Source organism: Vicia villosa, linkage group LG2, assembly GCF_029867415.1.
Source record: "Vicia villosa cultivar HV-30 ecotype Madison, WI linkage group LG2, Vvil1.0, whole genome shotgun sequence".
Classification (NCBI taxonomy): Eukaryota; Viridiplantae; Streptophyta; class Magnoliopsida; order Fabales; family Fabaceae; genus Vicia; species Vicia villosa.
The window spans coordinates 1,939,598-1,961,098 of NC_081181.1; the positions used below are offsets into that span (position 1 = coordinate 1,939,598).

Genomic DNA, 21,501 nt, shown 5'->3' on the forward strand with positions numbered 1-21,501 from the left:
AGTTCAATTAGTTTGGGTTTAAACACTCTTACTTTTAATTACCCATTTCCTTCACTCTACTACAAGGCTATCCTAGTGGCTAAAAAATTAAAGTTCCATAAAGAAGATCTTATTCGTTATAAACATTTTATTGCAAAAAAATTATAAATTCTATTAATTGAGTTTGTAAATGTTAGGGTCTCAAATCTTACTTGATTTGGGTCTATCATAGCTATCAGTAAATTATAATTTTTTATTTATCTTAATAGATATTACTATAAAATTATTTTAAGTCTCTAAACAAGTTTCTTCGAGCCTGCCCTACCATCACACTTGTAAGAAACCTTCTTAAAAGAGTTACAAGGATCTACGTACAAATAAATTCACCTGTTAGTTTTTAATGTTATGTTGTTTATGTAAAAGTAATATGATGAAAACTTTTTTGGCATAAACATGTTACACCCATTATATAGTGGTGTTTGAGGAAAACAAAATTGCTTCTTGCAACCTTTTATAATATTTTAATCAAATATCCAATAATATTTAAATTTATCATTTATACAATTTTTTATATAAGTTTATTTTTTAAATTGAAGTAGTCAAATTTATTTATTATTTTTTTGGTGAATTAAAAAGTAAAATAGATTTATTCTTTGTTAATATTAAAATTTATTTTATATTTAAAGAATGTTTTAAAAATAATAATAGAGACATTATAGAAATTGTCCCAAAGTTTGGAAAAGAAAAATCTAAAAAGTCTTCAAAATTGGAATCATAAAATTAAATTTAGGGTTATTCTCATCAATCTTAATAATGGATTCATTCTTTTTATTTACTTTCAGTTAATTTTGGGTTTTGTGTTATATGCCCCCTACACATAATTTGCACTTTTAAATGATATTTGCACTTTTAAATAATATTTGAGTTGCTTTAAAAATATTATATAAAATTTATGATTTTGCTTTTCTCCCAACATTAAAATTATTTATGATTGACTATTTTGTCTTATTAGGGAAAACATGATTTTTCCAACAATACAAAATAAAATTTTATTTGAGCTTTCAACTATTTATTTCGTACAATAATAAAAGACTGATTAAATATAAATTAAATAGAAGGTTAAAATTAAAATCGACCCAAAGATTGAACATTAAAAATACAAGAAAATATAGAGAAATTATTTAGACTAGGTAAAGCAAAGAAGTTAAAATTGAAATTTGAGCATGCAAACAAGATATTAACTATCTTTTTGCCCAACATAGAGGAGGAATTGGAGTAACTTGACCCTTATCAAAATCAATGACAAATGAAACATGTGACTGATTCGCAATTGAGGCATTAGAAACTAATGTAGTAGTGCCATCATTGAGCTTTTGAACATCCAATTCCAATCTCTTTCGCATCCTTGACATGTATCTCTTCTTTCGCTCAGCTTCACTTTCAAACTTATAATGACTTGACGCCACATGATTAGCAAATTTTTGGGATGTATGAAATACTTTGTAGCACTTTGGACACGTGTATGGTCCATATTTCCTGAATGGTAAACTGTGGATTCTTCCATCGTCAATAGTTTTGTTTTTCTTCTTCCTCTTACCTTGGTTCTTGCTCTCAGCCCTAACATCAGTGCCATTAGCAACATAAAAATTAATAGGATGAGATGAAGACCCTTTTGAGTGTGATGATGAACTTGCACAGAGGTCGGGATAATTAGAAGTTGTAGAAGAATTTATCATCATTTTCTTGGTGTTCATGACATCGTTATCATTATTATGTCTCGATGATGCATGTGAACATCCAAATTGGACTTCAAGCATCTTCATCGCTTTTCTGATTCCTGGAGCATGACTTTCAAATTTGTTGGTAGTTGTCGAACACGAGGAATCGTAATCCAATACCGAATATGTGTCTCTTTTTGTAAATGAGTTTTTCAAATACAACCAATTCATCCTCTTATCAATATTTGGGTTAGAGGAATCGGGAGGCAAAGGACGAACAAGAGGGGATGATGATAAAATGTTTAGGATATTCATTGTTGGAAATGAAGCTGAATTCACTCTTATAGAAGAGTATTGAAATTGGAGAGGATTGACTTATATATTGATGTGTCATCATTATCTCAAATAATAGTGGTCAATTGTTTGACCCACTATATATAGTAATTCATTTTGTTATATGGTAAATAAATTATTTAATCAAATAACTATAAAAAAAATTACTAAGTTAACTAGATACACATCATCTATTTAAAGTTACTATGAATCTAATACATCCGCTATATTTTATACATTCGTTGGATTATTTTTATTTTATAATAATCAAAATTAATTATACAGTCAAACAACATTAATTAGTTTAACTAAAAAAGATTTAATAATATAAAATAATAACTTTTTTTTTTAATAATGGACATCAGTTAGATGTGAATATATCTTCCTTGAAATTTGTTATCTCTCCAATACTCTAAACATAAATTAGTAGCTGCATTACAAAATACAAACTTAAGTTAAATCCAAATGCTCAAAACAAGTCTTCAATAATGTTCTACACGCTTTCTGATTCCACAATACATTCATGAGATCTACGAGACCCACGAAGTATTCAAGTAAATAATATCCTAGTATATTCAAAGAGAAATGGAGAGCTAATAGTCAAAGCGAGAACACCAGATGATAGCACAACAACAACATCCGATTGTGTCTATCACATAAGGCAAGAAAATAAGAAAAAAGATACAAAAAACTAGGAATTGGTAGAAATTAGAATTCAAATCCTTATTTCATAGCACATAGGTTGCCAACTCATCTCCAACTTTGCTAAACTAAGTTTGTTCCAAAACCTAATGGTAAGAAAAAGATGTATTTATAATCACGATCATTACAACCCATAAGTAGACGTATTTCCCATATGTAACACCCAATTGAAAATCATAAAGGAGTAAAGGCTCTAAAACATGAATATGAATATATCTTATTTGAGTTTTTGATCTCTCCATACTCCAGTGACTTTCTAAAGTCATATTCTGGTATCTCTCGTGGGCAATTTTTTAGCTGTTTTTCCAAGGTTTTATACTTACTAAAATGCTTCCTTTTAAGAGGACATTTGTATCGTCTGCAAGCATAATTTTTAATAGCAAATATGACCTTCTTTCCTTCCTTTACGATATTGTAATTTTCCTACAAAAATATATATTTATAACAATATATAATTGAAACTTTGGTATGGATTTTGCCTATTATAACAAAATTTTATTTCAAAATCTAATCTAATATGGATAGTATTTAATAAAGCAATTCAAAAGATATCTCAAACAATATTTAACTTTGTGTGATTTTATTATTTTTTAAAACTAATTTGTAATTTTAGATTTGATTAATTTAAATTTTAACACTCTTAATTCTAATTACATATATCGCTCAATCTACCACAAGGCTAGTCCTTGCGTGTTCGATTTAGTTTTGAAATTTTTTTCAAATACAATTTGATATGACTGGTTTTAATAAATCACTTGAATAGATATATAAAACAATACTCAAATTTGTGTGACTTTATTTTTTATTTTTTAAAACAAATTTGTAATTTTAAGTTCAATTAGTTTGGGTTTAAACACTCTTACTTTTAATAACCCATTTCCTTCACTCTACTACAAGGCTATCCTTGTGGCTAAAAAATTAAAGTTCCATAAAGAAGATCTTATTCGTTATAAACATTTTATTGCAAAATAATTATAAATTCTATTAATTGAGTTTGTAAATGTTAGGGTCTCAAATCTTACTTGATTTGGGTCTATCATGGCTATCAATAAATTATAATTTTTTATTTATCTTAATAGATATTACTATAAAATTATTTTAAGTCTCTAAACAAGTTTCTTCGAGCCTGCCCTACCATCACACTTGTAAGAAACCTTCTTAAAAGAGTTACAAGGATCTACGTACAAATAAGTTCACCTGTTAGTTTTTAATGTTATGTTGTATGTGTAAAAGTAATATGATGAAAACTTTTTTGGCATAAACATGTTACACCCATTATATAGTGGTGTTTGAGGAAAACAAAATTGCTTCTTGCAACCTTTTATAATATTTTAATCAAATATCCAATAATATTTAAATTTATCATTTATACAATTTTTTATATAAGTTTATTTTTTAAATTGAAGTAGTCAAATTTATTTATTATTTTTTTGGTGAATTAAAAAGTAAAATAGATTTATTCTTTGTTAATATTAAAATTTATTTTATATTTAAAGAATGTTTTAAAAATAATAATAGAGACATTATAGAAATTGTCCCAAAGTTTGGAAAAGAAAAATCTAAAAAGTCTTCAAAATTGGAATCATAAAATTAAATTTAGGGTTATTCTCATCAATCTTAATAATGGATTCATTCTTTTTATTTACTTTCAGTTAATTTTGGGTTTTGTGTTATATGCCCCCTACACATAATTTGCACTTTTAAATGATATTTGTACTTTTAAATAATATTTGAGTTGCTTTAAAAATATTATATAAAATTTATGATTTTGCTTTTCTCCCAACATTAAAATTATTTATGATTGACTATTTTGTCTTATTAGGGAAAACATGATTTTTCCAACAATACAAAATAAAATTTTATTTGAGCTTTCAACTATTTATTTCGTACAATAATAAAAGACTGATTAAATATAAATTAAATAGAAGGTTAAAATTAAAATCGACCCAAAGATTGAACATTAAAAATACAAGAAAATATAGAGAAATTATTTAGACTAGGTAAAGCAAAGAAGTTAAAATTGAAATTTGAGCATGCAAACAAGATATTAACTATCTTTTTGCCCAACATAGAGGAGGAATTGGAGTAACTTGACCCTTATAAAAATCAATGACAAATGAAACATGTGACTGATTCGCAATTGAGGCATTAGAAACTAATGTAGTAGTGCCATCATTGAGCTTTTGAACATCCAATTCCGATCTCTTTCGCATCCTTGACATGTATCTCTTCTTTCGCTCAGCTTCACTTTCAAACTTATAATGGCTTGACGCCACATGATTAGCAAATTTTTGGGATGTATGAAATACTTTGTAGCACTTTGGACACGTGTATGGTCCATATTTCCTGAATGGTAAACTGTGGATTCTTCCATCGTCAATAGTTTTGTTTTTCTTCTTCCTCTTACCTTGGTTCTTGCTCTCAGCCCTAACATCAGTGCCATTAGCAACATAAAAATTAATAGGATGAGATGAAGACCCTTTTGAGTGTGATGATGAACTTGCACAGAGGTCGGGATAATTAGAAGTTGTAGAAGAATTTATCATCATTTTCTTGGTGTTCATGACATCGTTATCATTATTATGTCTCGATGATGCATGTGAACATCCAAATTGGACTTCAAGCATCTTCATCGCTTTTCTGATTCCTGGAGCATGACTTTCAAATTTGTTGGTAGTTGTCGAACACGAGGAATCGTAATCCGATACCGAATATGTGTCTCTTTTTGTAAATGAGTTTTTCAAATACAACCAATTCATCCTCTTATCAATATTTGGGTTAGAGGAATCGGGAGGCAAAGGACGAACAAGAGGTGATGATGATAAAATGTTTAGGATATTCATTGTTGGAAATGAAGCTGAATTCACTCTTATAGAAGAGTATTGAAATTGGAGAGGATTGACTTATATATTGATGTGTCATCATTATCTCAAATAATAGTGGTCAATTGTTTGACCCACTATATATAGTAATTCATTTTGTTATATGGTAAATAAATTATTTAATCAAATAACTATAAAAAAATTACTAAGTTAACTAGATACACATCATCTATTTAAAGTTACTATGAATCTAATACATCCGCTATATTTTATACATTCGTTGGATTATTTTTATTTTATAATAATCAAAATTAATTATACAGTCAAACAACCTTAATTAGTTTAACTAAAAAAGATTTAATAATATAAAATAATAACTTTTTTTTAATAATGGACATCAGTTAGATGTGAATATATCTTCCTTGAAATTTGTTATCTCTCCAATACTCTAAACATAAATTAGTAGCTGCATTACAAAATACAAACTAAAGTTAAATCCAAATGCTCAAAACAAGTCTTCAATAATGTTCTACACGCTTTCTGATTCCACAATACGTTCATGAGATCTACGAGACCCACGAAGTATTCAAGTAAACAATATCCTAGTATATTCAAAGAGAAATGGAGAACTAATAGTCAAAGCGAGAACACCAGATGATAGCACAACAACAACATCCAATTGTGTCTATCACATAAGGCAAGAAAATAAGAAAAAAGATACAAAAAACTAGGAATTGGTAGAAATTAGAATTCAAATCCTTATTTCATAGCACATAGGTTGCCAACTCATCTCCAACTTCTCTAAACTAAGTTTGTTCCAAAACCTAATTGTAAGAAAAAGATGTATTTATAATCACGATCATTACAACACATAAGTAGACGTATTTCCCATATGTAACTCCCAATTGAAAATCATAAAGGAGTAAAGGCTCTAAAACATGAATATGAATATATCTTATTTGAGTTTTTTATCTCTCCATACTCCAGTGACTTTCTAAAGTCATATTCTGGTATCTCTCGTGGGCAATTTTTTAGCTGTTTTCCCAAGGTTTTATACTTACTAAAATGCTTCCTTTTAAGAGGACATTTGTATCGTCTCCAAGCATAATTTGTAATAGCAAATATGACCTTCTTTCCTTCCTTTACGATATTGTAATTTTCCTACAAAAATATATATTTATAACAATATATAATTGAAACTTTGGTATGGATTTTGCCTATTATAACAAAATTTTATTTCAAAATCTAATCTAATATGGATAGTATTTAATAAAGCAATTCAAAAGATATCTCAAACAATATTTAACTTTGTGTGATTTTATTATTTTTTAAAACTAATTTGTAATTTTAGATTTGATTAATTTAAATTTTAACACTCTTAATTCTAATTACATATATCGCTCAATCTACCACAAGGCTAGTCCTTGCGTGTTCGATTTAGTTTTGAAATTTTTTTCAAATACAATTTGATATGACTGGTTTTAATAAATCACTTGAATAGATATATAAAACAATACTCAAATTTGTGTGACTTTAATTTTTATTTTTTAAAACAAATTTGTAATTTTAAGTTCAATTAGTTTGGGTTTAAACACTCTTACTTTTAATTACCCATTTCCTTCACTCTACTACAAGGCTATCCTAGTGGCTAAAAAATTAAAGTTCCATAAAGAAGATCTTATTCGTTATAAACATTTTATTGCAAAATAATTATAAATTCTATTAATTGAGTTTGTAAATGTTAGGGTCTCAAATCTTACTTGATTTGGGTCTATCATAGCTATCAGTAAATTATAATTTTTTATTTATCTTAATAGATATTACTATAAAATTATTTTAAGTCTCTAAACAAGTTTCTTCGAGCCTGCCCTACCATCACACTTGTAAGAAACCTTCTTAAAAGAGTTACAAGGATCTACGTACAAATAAATTCACCTGTTAGTTTTTAATGTTATGTTGTTTATGTAAAAGTAATATGATGAAAACTTTTTTGGCATAAACATGTTACACCCATTATATAGTGGTGTTTGAGGAAAACAAAATTGCTTCTTGCAACCTTTTATAATATTTTAATCAAATATCCAATAATATTTAAATTTATCATTTATACAATTTTTTATATAAGTTTATTTTTAAAATTGAAGTAGTCAAATTTATTTATTATTTTTTTGGTGAATTAAAAAGTAAAATAGATTTATTCTTTGTTAATATTAAAATTTATTTTATATTTAAAGAATGTTTTAAAAATAATAATAGAGACATTATAGAAATTGTCCCAAAGTTTGGAAAAGAAAAATCTAAAAAGTCTTCAAAATTGGAATCATAAAATTAAATTTAGGGTTATTCTCATCAATCTTAATAATGGATTCATTCTTTTTATTTACTTTCAGTTAATTTTGGGTTTTGTGTTATATGCCCCCTACACATAATTTGCACTTTTAAATGATATTTGCACTTTTAAATAATATTTGAGTTGCTTTAAAAATATTATATAAAATTTATGATTTTGCTTTTCTCCCAACATTAAAATTATTTATGATTGACTATTTTGTCTTATTAGGGAAAACATGATTTTTCCAACAATACAAAATAAAATTTTATTTGAGCTTTCAACTATTTATTTCGTACAATAATAAAAGACTGATTAAATATAAATTAAATAGAAGGTTAAAATTAAAATCGACCCAAAGATTGAACATTAAAAATACAAGAAAATATAGAGAAACTATTTAGACTAGGTAAAGCAAAGAAGTTAAAATTGAAATTTGAGCATGCAAACAAGATATTAACTATCTTTTTGCCCAACATAGAGGAGGAATTGGAGTAACTTGACCCTTATAAAAATCAATGACAAATGAAACATGTGACTGATTCGCAATTGAGGCATTAGAAACTAATGTAGTAGTGCCATCATTGAGCTTTTGAACATCCAATTCCGATCTCTTTCGCATCCTTGACATGTATCTCTTCTTTCGCTCAGCTTCACTTTCAAACTTATAATGGCTTGACGCCACATGATTAGCAAATTTTTGGGATGTATGAAATACTTTGTAGCACTTTGGACACGTGTATGGTCCATATTTCCTGAATGGTAAACTGTGGATTCTTCCATCGTCAATAGTTTTGTTTTTCTTCTTCCTCTTACCTTGGTTCTTGCTCTCAGCCCTAACATCAGTGCCATTAGCAACATAAAAATTAATAGGATGAGATGAAGACCCTTTTGAGTGTGATGATGAACTTGCACAGAGGTCGGGATAATTAGAAGTTGTAGAAGAATTTATCATCATTTTCTTGGTGTTCATGACATCGTTATCATTATTATGTCTCGATGATGCATGTGAACATCCAAATTGGACTTCAAGCATCTTCATCGCTTTTCTGATTCCTGGAGCATGACTTTCAAATTTGTTGGTAGTTGTCGAACACGAGGAATCGTAATCCGATACCGAATATGTGTCTCTTTTTGTAAATGAGTTTTTCAAATACAACCAATTCATCCTCTTATCTATATTTGGGTTAGAGGAATCGGGAGGCAAAGGACGAACAAGAGGTGATGATGATAAAATGTTTAGGATATTCATTGTTGGAAATGAAGCTGAATTCACTCTTATAGAAGAGTATTGAAATTGGAGAGGATTGACTTATATATTGATGTGTCATCATTATCTCAAATAATAGTGGTCAATTGTTTGACCCACTATATATAGTAATTCATTTTGTTATATGGTAAATAAATTATTTAATCAAATAACTATAAAAAAAATTACTAGGTTAACTAGATACACATCATCTATTTAAAGTTACTATAAATCTAATACATCCGATATATTTTATACATTCGTTGGATTATTTTAATTTAATAATAATCAAAATTAATTATACAGTCAAACAACATTAATTAGTTTAACTAAAAAAGATTTAATAATATAAAATAATAACTTTTTTTTTAATAATGGACATCAGTTAGATGTGAATATATCTTCCTTGAAATTTGTTATCTCTCCAATACTCTAAACATAAATTAGTAGCTGCATTACAAAATACAAACTTAAGTTAAATCCAAATGCTCAAAACAAGTCTTCAATAATGTTCTACACGCTTTCTGATTCCACAATACATTCATGAGATCTACGAGACCCACGAAGTATTCAAGTAAATAATATCCTAGTATATTCAAAGAGAAATGGAGAACTAATAGTCAAAGCGAGAACACCAGATGATAGCACAACAACAACATTCGATTGTGTCTATCACATAAGGCAAGAAAATAAGAAAAAAGATACAAAAAACTAGGAATTGGTAGAAATTAGAATTCAAATCCTTATTTCATAGCACATAGGCTGCCATCTCATCTCCAACTTCTCAAAACTAAGTTTGTTCCAAAACCTAATTGTAAGAAAAAGATGTATTGATAATCACGATCATTACAACACATAAGTAGACGTATTTCCCATATGTAACACCCAATTGAAAATCATAAAGGAGTAAAGGCTCTAAAACATGAATATGAATATATCTTATTTGAGTTTTTGATCTCTCCATACTCCAGTGACTTTCTAAAGTCATATTCTGGTATCTCTCGTGGGCAATTTTTTAGCTGTTTTCCCAAGGTTTTATACTTACTAAAATGCTTCCTTTTAAGAGGACATTTGTATCGTCTCCAAGCATAATTTGTAATAGCAAATATGACCTTCTTTCCTTCCTTTACGATATTGTAATTTTCCTACAAAAATATATATTTATAACAATATATAATTGAAACTTTGGTATGGATTTTGCCTATTATAACAAAATTTTATTTCAAAATCTAATCTAATATGGATAGTATTTAATAAAGCAATTCAAAAGATATCTCAAACAATATTTAACTTTGTGTGATTTTATTATTTTTTAAAACTAATTTGTAATTTTAGATTTGATTAATTTAAATTTTAACACTCTTAATTCTAATTACATATATCGCTCAATCTACCACAAGGCTAGTCCTTGCGTGTTCGATTTAGTTTTGAAATTTTTTTCAAATACAATTTGATATGACTGGTTTTAATAAATCACTTGAATAGATATATAAAACAATACTCAAATTTGTGTGACTTTACTTTTTATTTTTTAAAACAAATTTGTAATTTTAAATTCAATTAGTTTGGGTTTAAACACTCTTACTTTTAATTACCCATTTCCTTCACTCTACTACAAGGCTATCCTAGTGGCTAAAAAATTAAAGTTCCATAAAGAAGATCTTATTCGTTATAAACATTTTATTGCAAAATAATTATAAATTCTATTAATTGAGTTTGTAAATGTTAGGGTCTCAAATCTTACTTGATTTGGGTCTATCATAGCTATCAGTAAATTATAATTTTTTATTTATCTTAATAGATATTACTATAAAATTATTTTAAGTCTCTAAACAAGTTTCTTCGAGCCTGCCCTACCATCACACTTGTAAGAAACCTTCTTAAAAGAGTTACAAGGATCTACGTACAAATAAATTCACCTGTTAGTTTTTAATGTTATGTTGTATGTGTAAAACTAATATGATGAAAACTTTTTTGGCATAAACATGTTACACCCATTATATAGTTGTGTTTGAGGAAAACAAAATTGCTTCTTGCAACCTGTTATAATATTTTAATCAAATATCCAATAATATTTAAATTTATCATTTATACAATTTTTTATATAATTTTATTTTTTAAATTGAAGTAGTCAAATTTATTTATTATTTTTTTGGTGAATTAAAAAGTAAAATAGATTTATTCTTTGTTAAAATAAAATTTATTTTATATTTAAAGAATGTTTTAAAAATAATAATAGAGACATTATAGAAATTGTCCCAAAGTTTGGAAAAGAAAAATCTAAAAAGTCTTCAAAATTGGAATCATAAAATTAAATTTAGGGTTATTCTCATCAATCTTAATAATGGATTCATTCTTTTTATTTACTTTCAGTTAATTTTGGGTTTTGTGTTATATGCCCCCTACACATAATTTGCACTTTTAAATGATATTTGCACTTTTAAATAATATTTGAGTTGCTTTAAAAATATTATATAAAATTTATGATTTTGCTTTTCTCCCAACATTAAAATTATTTATGATTGACTATTTTGTCTTATTAGGGAAAACATGATTTTTCAAACAATACAAAATAAAATTTTATTTGAGCTTTCAACTATTTATTTCGTACAATAATAAAAGACTGATTAAATATAAATTAAATAGAAGGTTAATATTAAAATCGACCCAAAGATTGAACAGTAAAAATACAAGAAAATATAGAGAAATTATTTAGACTAGGTAAAGCAAAGAAGTTAAAATTGAAATTTGAGCATGCAAACAAGATATTAACTATCTTTTTGCCCAACATAGAGGAGGAATTGGAGTAACTTGACCCTTATCAAAATCAATGACAAATGAAACATGTGACTGATTCGCAATTGAGGCATTAGAAACTAATGTAGTAGTGCCATCATTGAGCTTTTGAACATCCAATTCCGATCTCTTTCGCATCCTTGATATGTATCTCTTCTTTCGCTCAGCTTCACTTTCAAACTTATAATGATTTGACGCCACATGATTAGCAAGTTTTTGGGATGTATGAAATACTTTGTAGAACTTTGGACACGTGCATGGTCCATATTTCCTGAATGGTAAACTGTGGATTCTTCCATCGTCAATAGTTTTGTTTTTCTTCTTCCTCTTACCTTGGTTCTTGCTCTCAGCCCTAACATCAGTGCCATTAGCAACATAAAAATTAATAGGATGAGATGAAGACCCTTTTGAGTGTGATGATGAACTTGCACAGAGGTCGGGATAATTAGAAGTTGTAGAAGAATTTATCATCATTTTCTTGGTGTTCATGACATCGTTATCATTATTATGTCTCGATGATGCATGTGAACATCCAAATTGGACTTCAAGCATCTTCATCGCTTTTCTGATTCCTGGAGCATGACTTTCAAATTTGTTGGTAGTTGTCGAACACGAGGAATCGTAATCCGATACCGAATATGTGTCTCTTTTTGTAAATGAGTTTGTCAAATACAACCAATTCGTCCTCTTATCAATATTTGGGTTAGAGGAATCGGGTGGCAAAGGACGAACAAGAGGTGATGATGATAAAATGTTTAGGATATTCATTGTTGGAAATGAAGCTGAATTCACTCTTATAGAAGAGTATTGAAATTGGAGAGGATTGACTTATATATTGATGTGTCATCATTATCTCAAATATTAGTGGTCAATTGTTTGACCCACTATATATAGTAATTCATTTTGTAATATGGTAAATAAATCATTTAATCAAATAACTATAAAAAAAATTACTAAATTAACTAGATACACATCATCTATTTAAAGTTACTATGAATCTAATACATCCGATATATTTTATACATTTGTTGGATTATTTTTATTTTATAATAATCAAAATTAATTATACAGTCAAACAACACTAATTAGTTTAACTAAAAAAGATTTAATAATATAAAATAATAACTTTTTTTTAATAATGGACATCAGTTAGATGTGAATATATCTTCCTTGAAATTTGTTATCTCTCAAATACTCTAAACATAAATTAGTAGCTGCATTACAAAATACAAACTTAAGTTAAATCCAAATGCTCAAAACAAGTCTTCAATAATGTTCTACACGCTTTCTGATTCCACAATACATTCATGAGATCTACGAGACCCACGAAGTATTCAAGTAAACAATATCCTAGTATATTCAAAGAGAAATGGAGAACTAATAGTCAAAGCGAGAACACCAGATGATAGCACAACAACAACATCCAATTGTGTCTATCACATAAGGCAAGAAAATAAGAAAAAAGATACAAAAAACTAGGAATTGGTAGAAATTAGAATTCAAATCCTTATTTCATAGCACATAGGCTGCCAGCTCATCTCCAACTTCTCTAAACTAAGTTTGTTCCAAAACCTAATTGTAAGAAAAAGATGTATTTATAATCACGATCATTACAACACATAAGTAGACGTATTTCCCATATGTAACACCCAATTGAAAATCATAAAGGAGTAAAGGCTCTAAAACATGAATATGAATATATCTTATTTGAGTTTTTGATCTCTCCATACTCCAGTGACTTTCTAAAGTCATATTCTGGTATCTCTCGTGGGCAATTTTTTAGCTGTTTTCCCAAGGTTTTATACTTACTAAAATGCTTCCTTTTAAGAGGACATTTGTATCGTCTCCAAGCATAATTTGTAATAGCAAATATGACCTTCTTTCCTTCCTTTACGATATTGTAATTTTCCTACAAAAATATATATTTATAACAATATATAATTGAAACTTTGGTATGGATTTTGCCTATTATAACAAAATTTTATTTCAAAATCTAATCTAATATGGATAGTATTTAATAAAGCAATTCAAAAGATAACTCAAACAATATTTAACTTTGTGTGATTTTATTATTTTTTAAAACTAATTTGTAATTTTAGATTTGATTAATTTAAATTTTAACACTCTTAATTCTAATTACATATATCGCTCAATCTACCACAAGGCTAGTCCTTGCGTGTTCGATTTAGTTTTGAAATTTTTTTCAAATACAATCTGATATGACTGGTTTTAATAAATCACTTGAATAGATATATAAAACAATACTCAAATTTGTGTGACTTTATTTTTTATTTTTTAAAACAAATTTGTAATTTTAAGTTCAATTAGTTTGGGTTTAAACACTCTTACTTTTAATAACCCATTTCCTTCACTCTACTATAAGGCTATCGTAGTGGCTAAAAAATTAAAGTTCCATAAAGAAGATCTTATTCGTTATAAACATTTTATTGCAAAATAATTATAAATTCTATTAATTGAGTTTGTAAATGTTAGGGTCTCAAATCTTACTTGATTTGGGTCTATCATGGCTATCAGTAAATTATAATTTTTTATTTATCTTAATAGATATTACTATAAAATTATTTTAAGTCTCTAAACAAGTTTCTTCGAGCCTGCCCTACCATCACACTTGTAAGAAACCTTCTTAAAAGAGTTACAAGGATCTACGTACAAATAAATTCACCTGTTAGTTTTTAATGTTATGTTGTTTATGTAAAAGTAATATGATGAAAACTTTTTTGGCATAAACATGTTACACCCATTATATAGTGGTGTTTGAGGAAAACAAAATTGCTTCTTGCAACCTTTTATAATATTTTAATCAAATATCCAATAATATTTAAATTTATCATTTATACAATTTTTTATATAAGTTTATTTTTAAAATTGAAGTAGTCAAATTTATTTATTATTTTTTTGGTGAATTAAAAAGTAAAATAGATTTATTCTTTGTTAATATTAAAATTTATTTTATATTTAAAGAATGTTTTAAAAATAATAATAGAGACATTATAGAAATTGTCCCAAAGTTTGGAAAAGAAAAATCTAAAAAGTCTTCAAAATTGGAATCATAAAATTAAATTTAGGGTTATTCTCATCAATCTTAATAATGGATTCATTCTTTTTATTTACTTTCAGTTAATTTTGGGTTTTGTGTTATATGCCCCCTACACATAATTTGCACTTTTAAATGATATTTGCACTTTTAAATAATATTTGAGTTGCTTTAAAAATATTATATAAAATTTATGATTTTGCTTTTCTCCCAACATTAAAATTATTTATGATTGACTATTTTGTCTTATTAGGGAAAACATGATTTTTCCAACAATACAAAATAAAATTTTATTTGAGCTTTCAACTATTTATTTCGTACAATAATAAAAGACTGATTAAAGTTAGACCTCTGCTAGGGTTTTGATGACCAAAGCGAAACGTCGCGTCGGCCGGCCAAAATCTACGGCGGCGGCGCCACCTGGTTCAACGGGAGCTAAGACTGACAACCATGAGGCACGTGAACAACCGGAAATCCCAATGTTGGAAAAGGAAGCTGTCATTGAGACGACGATGAAAGGAGGAAAATCGACGGAAACTACAAAACCCCCGGTTCAGGAGAAGGGGACGACAAAGCCGTGGGTGGAAATCCTTCAAGGGAATCGGAATCTGAATCGGGGTATGCAGGTGGAATTTGTAGCAACTCAATTCTTTGAAGGTAATGAGAAGGTCATCATTGAAGCTGAGGATGTAGCGGAGGAACTGAACTATTGGGAAAACGCGATAATCCTCTTTGCACTGGGGGAAACCTTATCGATGCACGCGGTGAAGAATTTTATGGAGAAGTCCTGGAATTTTGTAGCGATGCCAGAGTTGTATTTCAATGAATCAGGTTATTTTGTTGTTCGATTCAAGAGTCATGAAGATATGAGTCAAGTGATGGAGCAAGGACCGTATTTCATTTATGGTAAGCCGTTGTTTCTCAAATACTGGACTATTGATTTTGAACTGAAAGCAGATCTTCTTCGTGTTCTTCCCCTATGGATTACGCTGCCAAATCTTCCACTCCATCTATGGGGGAAGAAGAGCATTTCAAAAATCACTAGCGCTATTGGGATGCCAATTACTACTGACGAGTGCACTGCCAGGAAATTGAGAATCTCTTATGCGAGGGTGTTAGTTGAAGTTGATATAACTAAACCGGCAAAGGAAAGTGTCACCATTAAGGATCACAATGGTAGGGAATGGGTACAACGTGTTGAGTACGAATGGCGACCTAAGTATTGTCATCAGTGTCTGAAAATAGGGCATGATTGTGAGGCCAAGAAGGCAGGAGGACAACCAATCCCTCTCCAGAAAGTGTGGCAGCCAAGAAAGAAACCACCTGAGGTTGTGAGCGAAGGGAAACAACTTGAGAGTATCATTGAAGGTCCAGAGATGGAAGGCATCAGTACTGAGACACCTAAGGAGCCATGGCAAGTAGTTGGCTCAAGCAAGTCAGACAAGGCAAAGAAGAAAATTGTGTTCACACCTGAGTTAATGGCAGTGCAGAATGTTTTTACCCCCCTTGGAATTGGAGTTGTTCTAGGGGAGGGAAGCAGCGGGTGTAAATGATAACAACTTGGAATGTGAGGGGCATCAATAAAGTTGCAAGGCATCGAGAGGTTTGCTCCTACTTCTCATCTTTTAAAGTGCCTATTATTGCTTTGCTTGAAACAAGGGTCAAGAAAGATAATGCAAATAAGATTAGAAATAAGTTTGGGAAGGATTGGTCATTTCTGGATAACTACTCCCACCATAATAATGGACGAATCTGGCTGATGTGGAAGAGTCAGGAGATTCATATAAATTTGGTTAAGGCAGAGGAGCAATTTCTTCATGTTGAAGTGAGGGCCTTGGATGGTAGTTTACTGTATCTTGCTACAATAGTGTATGCTTTGAATCATCTTCATAGGAGAAAGGTGCTATGGGAGCAAATTGATATGCTGGGTCATACCATCAATGAACCTTGGATCGTTATGGGTGACTACAACAATGTTCTTGCTAGCAAGGACAGAATAGGTGGTAATCCGGTTCATCTGTCTGAATATAGTGATCTGGAGGACATGATGCAGAGGCAGGGTCTTTATGAGGCTCCAACGAGAGGGTGTCATTATACGTGGTCGAATAAACACACTACCGGGGTCATTTATTCGAGGATTGATAGGCTAATTGGTAATGTCCAATGGTTTCAGGTGTTCCAGGATGCAATTATTGAAATTCTTCACCCCAATATCTCTGACCATGCACCTGTGAGGGTATCAGTGAAGAGTACAATCAAGAGAAGGAGGCAGACTTTCAAGTTTATGAATTGTACTACTAAGAAAGATGGATACCATGATATTGTGAGGAGCAGCTGGGAAGCTAGTGTTCAGGGCAGTGCTATGTACCGATTGTGGTATAAGCTGAAGAGGCTTAAGTACCCTATCATACATCTTCAAAAGAGTTTCAGTGGCATTCAAATCCAGATCCAGCAAGCCAGACAGGATCTCAATGACTCACAACAGCTCCTTTCAACTGACTTGTTTAACAGGGTTCTTTTGGAGCAGGTCAAGACACACACTGAGAAGATTATGGACCTTAGTCAAATTGAAGAAAGTATTCTACAACAGAAAGCAAAAATAGACTGGCTGCAACTTGGAGATGGTAACAATTCTTACTTCCATTCTGTCGTGAGAGAGAAGAATAAACATAAGAATATGGAGAAGCTGACATCTCTTGCTGGAGTGGAACTTAGTAACAGAGAAGATATTGTGGACGAGATCATTGGATTCTACAAATCTTTGGTAGGAACTAAAGCTCCTAACCTGCAGGGGATTGATTTGCCGTGTGTTATGGGAGGGAGCATTTTGGCAAGAGAGGATGCTTTAAGCCTGATTCAACCTTTCTCGGATCAAGAGGTGTGGGAAGCACTTTGTGGGATAGGTAATAACAAAGCCCCTGGCTTAGATGGATTTAATGCCCTCTTCTTCAAAGATGCTTGGCCAATTGTGAAGAAAGATGTATTGGCAGCTATGCAGGAATTTTACAGGACTGGTATTATGCTTAAGGCTTTGAATTGCTCCTTAATTACCCTCATTCCCAAGTCTAACGAAGCCAAGACTATTAAGGATTGGAGACCCATTGCTTGTTGTAGTACATTCTACAAGATTCTGTCTAAGGTGCTTACTAAAAGGTTGAGTAGAGTACTTGGAAATGTGGTTAATGAAAGTCAGTCTGCGTTTATACCTGGCAGGAACATTCATGACAATATCATGATTACACAGGAGCTTGTTCGGGGATATGGTAGGAAGAACATCTCTCCTAGATGTATGATCCAAATGGACATACAAAAAGCGTATGACACTGTTGATTGGTCTGCTTTGACTCAAATTCTGAATGCCATGGGATTCCCTCACAAGTTTGTCATGTGGATTAGGGCCTGTGTGGAAACCGTATCCTATAGATTTGCTCTTAATGGTGAGCCCAGTGAAGTGCTTAAGGCTAGGAGAGGTCTCAGGCAGGGGGACCCTATCTCCCCTCTGCTTTTTGTCTTGGTTATGGAATATATGTTCCGAGTCCTGCAGAGTTTAAAGGATAATCCGGGGTTCAAATTCCATCCTAAGTGTAAGAAGATGAACATTATTAATGTCTGTTTTGCTGATGATATTATTATGTTTTCCAGGGCTGACATGAATTCCATTAGGAGTCTCATGGACAAAGTCAAAGAATTCTCACAGGCTACAGGTCTCCAAATGAGTATTCCAAAAAGTAAAATCTATTTTGGAGGTGTGGACAAGATTAAACAAGAGCAGCTACAACAATTGACTGGATTTCAGATTGGTGTTTTGCCATTCAAATACTTGGGTGTGCCGTTGGATAGCAAGAAGCTCACCATTAATAACTGTCAACCCCTCATTGAAAAGATGATGTGCAGAGTTCGACACTGGAGTACAAGGATGTTGTCGTATGCTGGTAGGCTGCAATTGATCAAGAGCATAGTTTTCTCTATTGCTAACTATTGGTTGCAGATTTTTCCTCTCCCTAAAAAAGTGCTTAAACATATAGAAAGCATGTGTAGAATCTATCTCTGGACTGGTAAAGATTCAAAAAGCAAAAAAGCGCCAATAGCATGGGATCATGTTTGTGATCCAGTGGCAGCAGGTGGACTGAATGTTATTGATCTTGGTGTGTGGAACAAAGCTACCATCGGTAAACTGTTGTGGAACTTAAATGCAAAGAAGGATAGGATGTGGATTACATGGGTCAATCACTTCTATCTGCGTGACCGAGATGCTAGGGATTATGTGGCCAAACAAACTGACTCATGGATCCTTAAAGCTATGTTTAAACATAGGGACGTGCTGTTTAATTCTGATGCTTGGACTCAATTTGCTAATGCAGGTTCATATAAAACAAGATTAATGTATGACGAGATCAGAGGCAACAGAGGAAGAGTGTTGTGGAGAAATCTGATTCGAGGCAATAAAGCTAGTCCTCGTGCAATCTTTATCTTATGGTTAACTTGCCAAAACCGTATTCAAACCAAAGACAGACTGCAGAAGATGGGGGTTCAGAATGATGGGCTTTGTGTTTTTTGTGGTGGAGCTGAATCTAGTAACCATCTTTTCTTTGCTTGTGATGACACTGGGAGATTATGGTCTAAGATGCTTCAGTGGATGAAGATTCCGCATAGACCAACGGATTGGAGTAGGGAGCTGCCTTGGATTGCTGGCCAAGTGAATGGAAAGAGTAATCGGGCAAAGTTGCTTAAGGTGTGTATAGCAGAGGTTATTTACCATGTATGGATCACGCGTAACAAGAGAGTGTTCCTGCCTACTAAAGAGGAGCAGTTAGATAGTCAAGACATTCAGCATAGAATTAAGGGTAGAGTTCAAAACGATAGGGCTCTTTGGCATTATGTCAATGAGCTTTAGTTTTTCTGTTTCCCTGTTTGTTATCTAGAGGCTTGGACCATTGTGGGTCAGCTTGTATTAACTGTTTTTTGGATATAAATATATTTCTTATTTTCCAAAAAAAAAAAAAAAAAAAAAAAAAGACTGATTAAATATAAATTAAATAGAAGGTTAAAATTAAAATCGACCCAAAGATTGAACATTAAAAATACAAGAAAATATAGAGAAACTATTTAGACTAGGTAAAGCAAAGAAGTTAAAATTGAAATTTGAGCATGCAAACAAGATATTAACTATCTTTTTGCCCAACATAGAGGAGGAATTGGAGTAACTTGACCCTTATAAAAATCAATGACAAATGAAACATGTGACTGATTCGCAATTGAGGCATTAGAAACTAATGTAGTAGTGCCATCATTGAGCTTTTGAACATCCAATTCCGATCTCTTTCGCATCCTTGACATGTATCTCTTCTTTCGCTCAGCTTCACTTTCAAACTTATAATGGCTTGACGCCACATGATTAGCAAATTTTTGGGATGTATGAAATACTTTGTAGCACTTTGGACACGTGTATGGTCCATATTTCCTGAATGGTAAACTGTGGATTCTTCCATCGTCAATAGTTTTGTTTTTCTTCTTCCTCTTACCTTGGTTCTTGCTCTCAGCCCTAACATCAGTGCCATTAGCAACATAAAAATTAATAGGATGAGATGAAGACCCTTTTGAGTGTGATGATGAACTTGCACAGAGGTCGGGATAATTAGAAGTTGTAGAAGAATTTATCATCATTTTCTTGGTGTTCATGACATCGTTATCATTATTATGTCTCGATGATGCATGTGAACATCCAAATTGGACTTCAAGCATCTTCATCGCTTTTCTGATTCCTGGAGCATGACTTTCAAATTTGTTGGTAGTTGTCGAACACGAGGAATCGTAATCCGATACCGAATATGTGTCTCTTTTTGTAAATGAGTTTTTCAAATACAACCAATTCATCCTCTTATCAATATTTGGGTTAGAGGAATCGGGAGGCAAAGGACGAACAAGAGGTGATGATGATAAAATGTTTAGGATATTCATTGTTGGAAATGAAGCTGAATTCACTCTTATAGAAGAGTATTGAAATTGGAGAGGATTGACTTATATATTGATGTGTCATCATTATCTCAAATAATAGTGGTCAATTGTTTGACCCACTATATATAGTAATTCATTTTGTTATATGGTAAATAAATTATTTAATCAAATAACTATAAAAAAAATTACTAGGTTAACTAGATACACATCATCTATTTAAAGTTACTATAAATCTAATACATCCGATATATTTTATACATTCGTTGGATTATTTTAATTTAATAATAATCAAAATTAATTATACAGTCAAACAACATTAATTAGTTTAACTAAAAAAGATTTAATAATATAAAATAATAACTTTTTTTTAATAATGGACATCAGTTAGATGTGAATATATCTTCCTTGAAATTTGTTATCTCTCCAATACTCTAAACATAAATTAGTAGCTGCATTACAAAATACAAACTTAAGTTAAATCCAAATGCTCAAAACAAGTCTTCAATAATGTTCTACACGCTTTCTGATTCCACAATACATTCATGAGATCTACGAGACCCACG

General features: G+C 30.6%; 1 protein-coding gene across 1 annotated transcript; it reads left to right on the forward strand.

Annotated features, from left to right (window-relative positions):
• The first annotated feature begins 15,348 nt into the window (after nucleotides 1–15,348).
• LOC131648458 (uncharacterized) lies at nucleotides 15,349–16,536 on the forward strand. Its single transcript, XM_058918213.1, has one exon. It carries the CDS (start codon nucleotides 15,349–15,351, stop codon nucleotides 16,534–16,536), a length of 1,188 nt encoding a protein of 395 aa, XP_058774196.1.
• Nucleotides 16,537–21,501: the final 4,965 nt, after the last annotated feature.